This window comes from Rhineura floridana, chromosome 21 (genome assembly GCF_030035675.1).
Source record: "Rhineura floridana isolate rRhiFlo1 chromosome 21, rRhiFlo1.hap2, whole genome shotgun sequence".
Lineage (NCBI taxonomy): Eukaryota > Metazoa > Chordata > Lepidosauria > Squamata > Rhineuridae > Rhineura > Rhineura floridana.
Genome location: NC_084500.1, coordinates 17,617,237 through 17,628,466, shown reverse-complemented (window position 1 = coordinate 17,628,466; position 11,230 = coordinate 17,617,237). Strand labels below are relative to the sequence as shown.

At 44.8% G+C, this 11,230-nt stretch overlaps 1 protein-coding gene across 1 annotated transcript in view; it reads left to right on the top strand.

Moving 5' to 3' along the window:
* TRPV1 (transient receptor potential cation channel subfamily V member 1) overlaps positions 1 to 10,130 on the top strand; it is a 28,297-nt gene extending 18,167 nt beyond the window's left edge. The window contains exons 12-18 of the mRNA XM_061605534.1: positions 812 to 878; positions 3,004 to 3,184; positions 3,903 to 4,035; positions 4,845 to 4,972; positions 6,969 to 7,087; positions 7,613 to 7,742; positions 10,080 to 10,130. Coding sequence (XP_061461518.1) covers positions 812 to 878; positions 3,004 to 3,184; positions 3,903 to 4,035; positions 4,845 to 4,972; positions 6,969 to 7,087; positions 7,613 to 7,742; positions 10,080 to 10,092 — 771 coding nt within the window. The 3' untranslated portion in view covers positions 10,093 to 10,130. The remainder of the gene's footprint in view (positions 1 to 811; positions 879 to 3,003; positions 3,185 to 3,902; positions 4,036 to 4,844; positions 4,973 to 6,968; positions 7,088 to 7,612; positions 7,743 to 10,079) is intronic.
* Positions 10,131 to 11,230: the final 1,100 nt, after the last annotated feature.

Here is an 11,230-nt window from a genome sequence, read left to right as displayed (position 1 = left end):
TAGGCTATTATGCTGTATTATTGAAGGATGGTTTAGATGAACTGATGTTAATATTATGATTGTTGTATGCTTATGTTTTATATTGTATTTTATATTGTGTAAGTCGCCCAGAGTGTCCGTTAAGTCAGACAGATGGGCGACTAACAAATAAAATTTTATTATTTATTATTATTTATTTGGTACCTTCTGCAATGCAAAGCAGATGTTCATTCAGGCATAGAGCTGTGGACCCTTCCCTTTGTAAATTCCCTTATTCCAAGCCCAAACGAGGCCCTGTGGCTACTGGTGAGTGAGTGGCTGGTATCTCAGGACGATCGCTCTGTCCTCATTCCTGTGCCACCGATCGCTAGGAATGTTAGACTCCTGACAAAAACAGGAGCAGAAATTACCAATTTTCACTTTTTTGTCCCCTGTCCAGAATGGAAATCAATCCAGCGGATGCAATCGGTATTCACTGTTGTTGTTGCTTTCACTGCAAAAATTATATGCAATTGATTACATTTTCCCATTGCATTGTCTTTCCTTTGCATTAAAGTGAACAGGGTGGAATAACGTAATGACAATGTGATTTACATAATTAATTATGTAAGCTACAGAACTCTGCCACTGCAGACAATGAGATGGGTTACATAGCTGTTGGCAGAAGATGAACTTCAGCAGAATGGAAACGGTGGTGCATGTAATGAATACACAGGGTTGGATGGAAAACAATGCCTTCTTACTTCCTGGAAATCAGGGCATCAAATGACACATTTTGCTTTCAATGTTGTGTCATGATTCTCTCTCTCTCTCCCCTCCCCCCTTTTTGTAGATGATGTTGAGAGACCTGTGTCGTTTTATCGTCGTCTTCCTGCTTTTCCATTTGGGCTTTTCGACAGGTAATGGAGTGGCAGTTTGGGATGGAGGGGGGCAGTAAATGAAGGTGAGCCGTATACATGTGTCCTGGCGCTATAGTTCAGGGCTGAGGAGAAACTGCTTGGGTTCTACTGGTATGATTTGCTATCTTTCCGATTCCTGATTTGATTAACAGCAGCAGCAACACAACGGCCTTCCCTCCCGCCTAATTAAGCTCCTGATGTCTAAGTGGCTGGGAGGCTGCCTGGAAGAATTTCATAGCAAGGGGAGAGAGACCAGCCTGGCCCCATCCATCGGCCAGAGAAGTAGCAGCTGCTCCAGTGCTTGCTTTCTGCTTTCCTCCAAATACCCTTTTCCTGCTGTGTCTTGTCATGTCTGTCAAGATTAGATTCCAAAGCTGCAGGCTGTGGCTATCTTTATCTTTTAACATAGATACAGCGCTTTCATTATGGTGATGATGATAAATAAGTCTAGTAATGATGACAATAATCATAACTCATGCTAGATTTGCAGTTGCATATGTAGGGCATCGGAATGTATAGCTCATGGGGAAGCAGTTGGGAAACTGCAGTTTATTCCTTCCCTCCCATGTCATGCCTTTTGCATACGGCTCAGGTTTTAAATCTTTCTAAGGGTTTAGAAAGGGTGGTTCATGACAGATGCTCTTGGAGGTCACTGATTCATAGGGTCGCCATAAGTCATAATCAACTTGAAGGCAAATAATAACAACAACAACAACAAGGGTTTAGAGACCAAGAGGACCTTTGCACCAATCTTAGAAGAGGAAAATACCAGTCACCAAAGGACAATGGCCACTGTCCCCAAAGATAGCACCCTCTCGCATTCCGTGTGTCTTTTCGTAAATACAGGTCACTTACTGGGTCAGTTTGACTTTCCTACAATAGGGGTGGGGTAGGTTTGCTGTGCTAGGGCTTGGATTATATTGCCTTCCCAAATTTCTCGTTATTCTTTCGCCCCAATGATGCCCACCACCACCCACCCCTGCTTTACAACAGCTGTGCTTAGCGATGGGCCAGTCTGTCCATTTCAGTTTCTCTCCATTTGTCCTTTTTGCAAGCTTAAATTGAGCTTTGCACATTTCTGCAGCAGTTTGTGATTTTTTTCTTTGAAGCCCTAGGGAAATCCAGCAGTATTTTTTTCTCCTATTTTTTGCATATTTCATATGCAATTTTGGTCTACGCATTTTTGCAAAACAGTTTACCCTAATGGGATTCATTTTCTGTATGCTGCTTTTACTAATATATGCATTTTTTAAATGCACACTTTATCTCAAATATATTTATTCATCCAGCAACCAATACAAACAAGTGAACAAACATTAAAACCAGTTGCGCTATAAACTGCTAATCAGCAAGCATTTTATTCCTTCCTTCCTATGTCATGACTTTTGCATACGGCTCAGGTTTTTAATCTTCGACCTTGAAAACTCAGGGTTTAGAGACTAAGAGGTCAATAACCTCTAGTGTCACTAACAATGCTTAAAAATTTGTCAACATTTAAAATGTGTTGGAGGATTGCCACGGACTGCGAAAAAGACAAATAATTGGGTGTTAGAACCAGAACTATCATTAGAAGCTAAAATGATGAAACTGAGGTTATCATACTTTGGAAACGTAACGAGAAGAGACAATTCACTAGAAAAGACAATAATGCTGGGAAAAACAGTAGAAAAAGAGGAAGGCCAAACCAGAGATGCATTGATTCCATAAAGGAAGCCACAGATCTGAACTTACAAGATCTGAACAGGGTGGTTCATGACAGATACTGTTTGGAGGTTGCTGATTCATAGGGTCGCCATGAGTTGTGATCGACAAAGGCACCTAACACACACAGGGGCTATCACAGCTTAAACATACTTGAGGGCTCCTACTGGGAGAAAGGACGGGATATAAATCTAATAAATAAATAAATGCTTTCAAAAGAACTCCATTGGCTCGACCAGGAAACCGTTTCAAAATGGGACGCAGCAGCCTGTCCCTGTCCGTTATGCATGCATTTCTGTGCACTCTGCTTAACTGGAGAAATTCAGAGAAGCGCAGATTTGGAAGGATGGCTGTGCTTCAGTTGTGTATGGTTTCGGTTCACCTTCAAATGTGAACTGAATCAAAATTTCTCCCCCGTTCCAAGCTGTGGTGACCCTCATTGAGGAAGACGACGAGGGAAGAGCACTGAATCAGAGCCACCACCTCTGTCCGTGGCAAGCAAAGTGCCGCCCGTCCTACAATAACCTCTTCTCCACTTGCTTGGAACTTTTCAAGTTCACCATTGGGATGGGCGACTTGGAGTTCACAGAGAATTACCACTTCAGGTCAGTCTTCATATATATACAGTATATAAGATTGTGTCCAATGCTAGTCCGACTCAGAGTAGACCCATTGATGTTAATGAACATGACTAACTTAGGTCTATTAGTTTCAGTGGGTCTACTCAGAGTAAAACTTAGCTGCATACAACCCAAGCCATTTTATTCAGATATTTTCATGCTATACCGCTTTCCAGTAAGAGTGTGCTTGCGATCACAATAGGTTGACATAAATGCTTAAAAACTGGGCAGAAATTACCACGCTAGAGTGTCACCCTCAATTCTTTTGCATCAGTTCAACCATAATATAAATTATAAGTATTACACATAGAAGTTAAGGAACACTCTTGTTATCTTTAAGAATAAAAAAGTGCTGTTCCTAACTCAGTGAGCCAGTGTTGGGCAGGGCCCTGGGAGATGAGGGTTCACATCCCCACTTGACCATGAGGTTCACTGGGTGACCCTGGCCCAGTCACTGTCTCTCAGCCTAACCTACCTCACAGGGTTGTTGTGAGGATAACATCAGGAGGGGGAGAGACATATTTGTGTGCCACCTGGAGCTCCTTGGAGGAAAGGTGGGATATAAATGAATAAAAAATGCACATATATATATATATATTTATCTTGTTACCGAGGCCTGTTTGCCCAGTACGTCAGCGCAATTACCTTGATTTCATAACGTTGCTGTTAGTTTGACCATGTTCAGCTGCTCCCGATGCTTCAGGTGGGTCTTCATCGTGCTGCTGGTGACCTACGTGATCCTCACTTACATCCTCCTCCTCAATATGCTCATCGCCCTGATGGGAGAAACCATCAACAAGATTTCGCAGGAGAGCAAAAGCATCTGGAAGCTCCAGGTTGGCCCGACTTCAGCTCAGCTTCTGTGTGTGTGTTTGTAACTTACTCCAGGTTAGGAACGGGAGGGCCCTGGAACATCAGAAGCTGCCCTTACATTGGGTCAGGCCAATGGGCCGTCTAGCGCAGTGTTGTCTACACGGAGTGGGCCGCAGGCAGGGGGATATTCCTATCAGAGGAGACGGGTGGCTTCAATGTCAGTGGGACAGTGAATCTGCTCCAGGTTTTAGTCTGAACTTTTGAGGAGTTGTCCAAGGTGCTGAAACTCAGGGAATTCAACCTGGGACCTTCTGCATGCAAAGCAGATGCTCTGCCACTGAGCCACGGTGCTTGCTAGCTTTCCCCAGCTGTGATATTGGTTACTGTACAGACTGCACACCTTACTGCCTACTGAAGATTTTGTCGCGTTGCGTTCATTGGAACTGGTTATACTTGTCCATCCTGGTGCCCTCCTGCTCTTTTGGATGTCGGCTCCCATCAGCCCCAGCCAGGACAGCCATGTTTTGAACTACAACTCCCATCACCCCACCGGCCACGTCCAGGTTTCAGGCTCAGCTAGGGCTGATGGGAGTTGTAGTCCAAAACAGCTTGACATTTATGGATAATTCACAACCCGTAATTATTATGGAAGACAGCGATTGATCCTTCGTAACAATGTAACCTGTTGGTCATTCCACTTACCCTGTATCCTTACATTTCCTTCCTCTCCCTCCTTCCGCTTCCCTGCTTCAAATGTTATTTGTACAATTAAAAAAAATAGCAACGGAATGCAAATAAAAGTTTTTGTTTTTTAAAATATATCTCCACCCAGCGGGCCATTACCATCTTGAACATCGAAAACAGCTACTGGAACTGCATCATCAACTCCTTCCGATCCGGGAAACAAGTTCTCTTGGGGACTACCCCAGACGGGAAGAACGATTACCGCTGGTGCTTTAGGTAACTCTCCCCGCTGCTCAGGTAGCCTTGGGATGGCAAGGAGATAGAGGCTGTCAGGCCAAGCCAAAATATCCGACACCTCCCCGCCCCCAATTGTGTAGTCCCACTCATAGGCTGTAAAAGTGTGGTTATTTTTTGGTTGATTTTCAGGGGTAGGGTGTGTGGAATTGATGGGGGAAACTTGCCAGACTTCCTCGCAGCTCCAATCAGCTGGTGGTGGCCATTTCCCCCTCCCCCCAGAATCCCCTACTTGCTCATGTTATTTGGAGCTGGGATGGAAGAATTTGTCAATTTTGATTCTCTCCGCTTCTCATTTTTTCCATTCTTAAATTCAGTTCTCCATATTTCTGGAGCAATTTCTTAAAAAAGAAATTCTCATGAAAATTCACCAGCATTCCAGTGCAAGTTTCTCCTAACAAACACATTTTTGTATGCAATCTTTTCCCTTAATGTACACATTTTTGCATGCCATTTTCCTTAATATAATGCATTTTTGCATGTTATTGTCACTAATATTTTTATTTTTATGCACACTGTCCGCTAACAGATGCAGTTTTATAAACGTATGTTTGGTTGGAAAACTACATCGCAAAATTCGGATAAGCGTGCGTTTCCAAGGATGGCTGTGTTTCACTTCTCATGTTGTTTCAGAGCAAATGGATTCATCTCGAAATGCGAACAGAACAACATTTCTCCACCATCCCTAACCTGGAGCCACATGCTCACAGCGTTCTGGGTTGTAGCAACTGGTTTTTCTTGACAGCCCCCCTGTAGTGCTCAAAGGGACTAGGGTCTCAGTCCCAGGGAATAAAAGCCGTTTAGAAAAACATTTACTCAACAGAGGAGGGTACAAGGTGTAGCATCGTCTCAGCCAGCACAGGGAGAGAATCAGCCTAGTCCAAACCATGATCCAGAGACAAAATGAGGCAACAGCCCAAGGTCAATATTTATTTATTTAACAAAATGCTTGAATGTAAAGACCTCTAAGCGGTTTACACAAACCATTAAAATTATCAATAAAACAGTTAGAAACAAGTCATTAAAAACATATTTAAAACAATTAGAACAGCTACTAACTAAAAAATATTGAAACAGATCAACATCTATGTGTCTGGAAAGGCTTGCCTAAACAAAAATTTTTTTTAAGCAGGTGCTGGAAGGAATACAGCGAAGGCGCCTGCCTGATGTCAATAGGCAGGGAGTTCCAAAGTGCAGCTGTGCTGCCAACTAAAACAGCACTTTCTTACAGGTGTAGAATGAGTATTATGGGGCATCTGTAACATCGTCAGCACTGGTTCCAAGAGACCCTGCCTGCCGACGCCTCAGTGTCCTTATGCCTGGTTCATCCTCAGAATCTGGCACCAGGGCAGGGCTAGGCATATCCCTCCAAAGAGGTTCTGTTTGCCAGGTGGCTATGAGGCATCCAAAAATGCAGGCAGCTGTGTTGATTGTATACTTACTTATTTACCATACATATGGCCAGACCAAAAGAGTACAGTGCGTCTACCTGGCATAATAGCTCATTTATTAGGACCAGCATAACTGCAGTTCTGTGCCTAGTTTCCTGGGAGTAAGCTCCCGTGTGAAACACATTTGAGTGTTAACAAAAAGATCTCAGCCAGCTGAAATGCAACCTTTCGCCTTTAATTAGAAATGCAAATAATCTTGCAACAAAATGTGACCGTTTGAACTGACAGCCTGAAGCAGGAACCCCATCAAAGGAAAGGATAAAATGTAATCAGCCACCGCTTGATTATGGTCCTCGTTCTCTGACTTCTGCCATGATCATCTGTCACAAAGAAGCTTGAAAGCCTTGTCATCGCTTCATTACCTTGGTCAGAGCAAGGAAGGTCTGTCAGTTACTCTGGCAGATGATGTCGTCCTTCCTGCTCTGAAAAATAAACAGAGCTGGGCTCCCTCCCATTCCCCTCCTCCACTACATTCCTGTTAGGAGGGGTATTGATTCACCCCCCTCCCCTTTGCTTCTTCTGAACAGGGTGGATGAGGTAAACTGGTCCACATGGAACACAAATCTCGGGATCATCAATGAAGACCCTGGTGGATACGATGAGGAGTTGAAACGGAACCTGAGTTGTTATTTCAAGTCTGGGAGAGGTGAGGAAATCAGGAGTATGGAGGGAGGAGGTATTCCTCGTTACCATCATGATTGGACATGCAATTCATTTTTTTAGAGTTCTGGTGGGGGAGGAATCTTAAGGTGCCCCCCCCAAATAAATGCCCAATGAGGACTGAAGATGCTCAGTGTCCACGGAATGTTGACTGTGGGGAGAGGGGACAGAAAACCAGGTGGAAGGTAAGAAGGAAATGGAGTATCCTGGAGGAAGGTCTGGCCTGGCGGGAACAGTAAGTGGGTACTCCACACTGCAACATTTTATTGCAGATCCCATTTGTTTTGTGTGGAGGTGTGCGGGGGGAAGGATATTGGTGGGTATCTCTGCAAGGAAAACTGGGAGATGTGGGGGTAAGAGGTGGAGCAGAGAAATTGTGTTTGTTGTTTATATGTTGGTATTTTAATATAAGTTGCCGTAGCTGTGAGCTGTATTGAGCTCAACTGTGCTGCTGAGGGGGAAAATCAGCATGCAAGTGTCAAATCGAATCAAACGCCAACCTCCATGTCAGTTTCAGGGAAAAACTGGAAGACTTTGATGCCGATCTTGAGAGATGGAAAACGAGAGGGGTCGCTCAAGCCCGTTTCGGAAGACGACGCGGATTCAGAAGAGCCAGCCGTCCGGAAGAAATCTCTCCCCAAGTTTGTCCAACTTTCTGCCTCCTCTCTTTGTGGTTTTAGCTCTAGATTAATTATGTCCTATAAAGGTGTCTGTTCCAACATGGATGTTGGATGTGGACAAAATTTGTATAATACGGAAAACTGCATACGAAAATGTCTGTATTAGGAGAAATCCACACTAAAACGCTGAAAAAAATTCATAAAGACTAAAAAAAAAAGGAATTCACAAACTGATATGGAAATGTGGAGTGCTGAACTTAAGAATGAAAAAATCAGAAATGAGAGACACAGAAAGGTCAAGCATCCCCATTCCTGGCAGTAACCCTTCTGTGTTAGACTCCGGAGAGCTGCTGCCAGTCAGAGCAGACAACGCAGAGCTAGGTGGACTGATCTGTCAGGTTTGGCTTCTCTCCATTTCTCAGTTTCCCAGCCTTAAGTTCAATGAAGCTCCCAATTTTCAGCTAGGTTTAAATTAATTAAACATTACAAATTTCTCCTCATTTTGATCTGGCATGAGAGGAGGGGAAAAAAACTTTAAATGACTCTAAGCTCGAGGAAGTGGACAAGGTGCTTGGAATGGTCCGGGCAACCACGTCTGTTCTGGATCCTTGCCCATCTTGGCTAGTGAAAGCTAGCAGGGCTGGAACCACCGGCTGGGCCAAGGAAGTGATAAATGCCTCCTTGAGTGAGGGAGTAGTCCCTAGTAGCCTCAAGGAGGCAATAGTGAGACCTCTTTTAAAGAAACCTTCCCTGGACCCAGATAATTTGAACAACTACAGACCGGTGGCGAATGTCCCCTTTTTGGGCAAGGTTTTGGAGCGGGTGGTTGCTAACCAGCTCCAGGTGCTCTTGGATGAGACCGATTATCTGGATCCGTTTCAATCCGGTTTTAGGCCCGGTTTTGGCACTGAAACAGCCTTGGTCGCCCTGTACGATGACCTCTGTTGGGAGAGGGACAGGGGGAGTGTGACTTTGTTGATTCTCCTTGATCTCTCAGCGGCGTTTGATACCATTGACCATGGTATCCTTCTGGGGAGACTCGCGGAGTTTGGAGTTCGGGGTACTGCTTGGCAGTGGTTCCGCTCCTACTTGGCGGATCGTCGCCAGAAGGTAGTGCTTGGGGAACATTACTCGACACCCTGGACTCTCCATTGTGGAGTCCCTCAGGGGTCGGTTTTGTCCCCCATGCTTTTTAACATCTACATGCAGCCTCTGGGTGCCGTCATCAGGAGTTTTGGAGTGCGTTGCCACCAGTACGCTGATGACACGCAGCTCTACTTCTCCTTTTCATCTTCTACAGGTGAGTCTGTGGATGTGCTGAATCATTGCCTGACCGCGATAATGGACTGGATGAGAGCTAATAAACTGAGACTCAATCCAGACAAGACTGAGACACTGTTGGTGAATGCCTTCCCCGCTCAGATGGTGGATGTGCATCCTGTTCTGGATGGGGTTACACTCCCCCTGAAAGAACAGGTCCGTAGTTTGGGGGTGCTTTTTGACCCTTCCTTGTCTCTTGAGGCTCAAGTGGCCTCGGTGGCACGGAACGCGTTTTACCATCTCCGTTTGGTAGCCCAACTATGCCCCTATCTGGATGGCGACGACCTCGCCTCAGTTGTTCATGCTCTGGTAACTTCGAGATTGGATTACTGTAATGCGCTCTACATAGGGCTGCCCTTGAAGACAGTTTGGAAGCTTCAGCTAGTGCAGAATGCGGCAACTAGACTATTGACGAGGACCAGTCGGTCTTCGCACATAACTCCTGTTCTGGCTCGCCTGCACTGACTACCTATTTGCTTCCGGGCGAGATTCAAGGTGCTGGTTATGACCTATAAAGCCTTACATGGCGTGGGACCGCAATACCTGGTGGAACGCCTCTCCCACTATGAACCTACCCGCTCACTTCATTCAGCATCTAAGGCCCTCCTCCGGGTACCAACCCATCGGGAAGCCCGGAGGGTGGTTACTAGATCTAGGGCCTTTTCTGTGGTGGCCCCCGAGTTGTGGAATAGCCTCCCTGAAGAGGTACACCTGGCGCCTACATTATTATCTTTCTGGCGCCAGGTAAAGACCTTCTTATGCTCCCAGGCATTTTAATCATTTTAATCTTTTTATCTTTTTAATCTTGTAATACTAATCCTTTTTATCATCTTATATTTTGTTTAATTGTATTTTGTTTTCATTGTGTCTTATACGTTTTGTGATTTTATTATTATGATGTATGTATTTTATCCTATTCTGTTTACCGCCCTGAGAGCTACTTGCTATGGGCAGTATATAAATGTAACAAAATAAATAATAAATAAAATAAAATAAATAATTGTACATTTTCTTTTCTTTTGTTTCTTTCATTCACAGCCCTGCCTTGTGATTTTTGGAAGCTGCTGCATCAGTGGAAGACTCCCCCCCCCGAAAAAAAAACCCTTCTGTGATGTTGGGGAAAGGAATCTGTGTGTGCGAGTGTGAAGCAACCAGCCTGATGCTTCGATTTTTGGTCTCTCTCAGAATCCCACGATCACCAAGCTGTTTGCCAGTTTATTTTTATTGAATTTCATTGTGCTCCACCTTTCGGTCCATCAGTATAATTGTGCAACCTGAAACTGAATCTGACTGGAAAATAGCAACACTCTGGAAGTGCCCTCAGTGTCCAACAGTTTCATTTACTGTACTTTGCCGAGTTTGAAAGGATCACAGGGACGTAGGAAACTGCCTTATTCCGAATCAGCCCATGGGTCCATCTAGCTCAGTATTGTCAACACTGAGTGGCAGCCGCTCTCCAGGGTGTCAGGTAGAGTTCTGTCCCAGCCCTCCCTGGAGATGCCATCGGGGATTGAACATGGGACCTTCTGCATGCCACGCAGATGCTCTGCCACAGAGCTATGGCCCTTCCCAGAAAATGTTATGCCATGGTTCAAGGAGGTAAGAAGCTGCCATATAGCCAGTCAGAGCTTTGGTCCATCTCGTTCAGTATTGATCAGTATCGATCCCGGGGAGTGAGCCTGGGACCCTCCGCCTGCAAAGCAGGTGCTCTACCACCCTTCTCAAATCTTTAATACGCAACTTCAAAGAATGCCTTAAGCTGATTGTAAAACAAACAACAAAATGGGATGAGGGCAAACGGATCGGATCCAAAGATCTACCTAGCAGTCCAGCATCCTGTTCTGTTCTCCACAGGGGTCAACTGGATATCTTTTTGGAATCCAAAAGCAGGGCACAAAGGCCCTCCCTTATTGTGTCACGCAAGTATCAGGGTAGACAACCTCTGAATATGGAAGCTCGATTGATCAATAACGTCTAATACCAGGTGTGTGTGTGTGGGGTAGAGTTGCATATTTTTAGTGCTCCCCTACAGCTCTGTTGGAACAAAAGTCCCATCTAGTCCAGCATCACATTCCCTACAATGCCGAACTATACTCCTTTAGGGAAGTCTACAAGTCTGAAGGCAATAGCGTTTTCCCTCTTTCCCCCCTACAATATTCAAGGATAACCTGCCTCTGAACTAGAAAGTT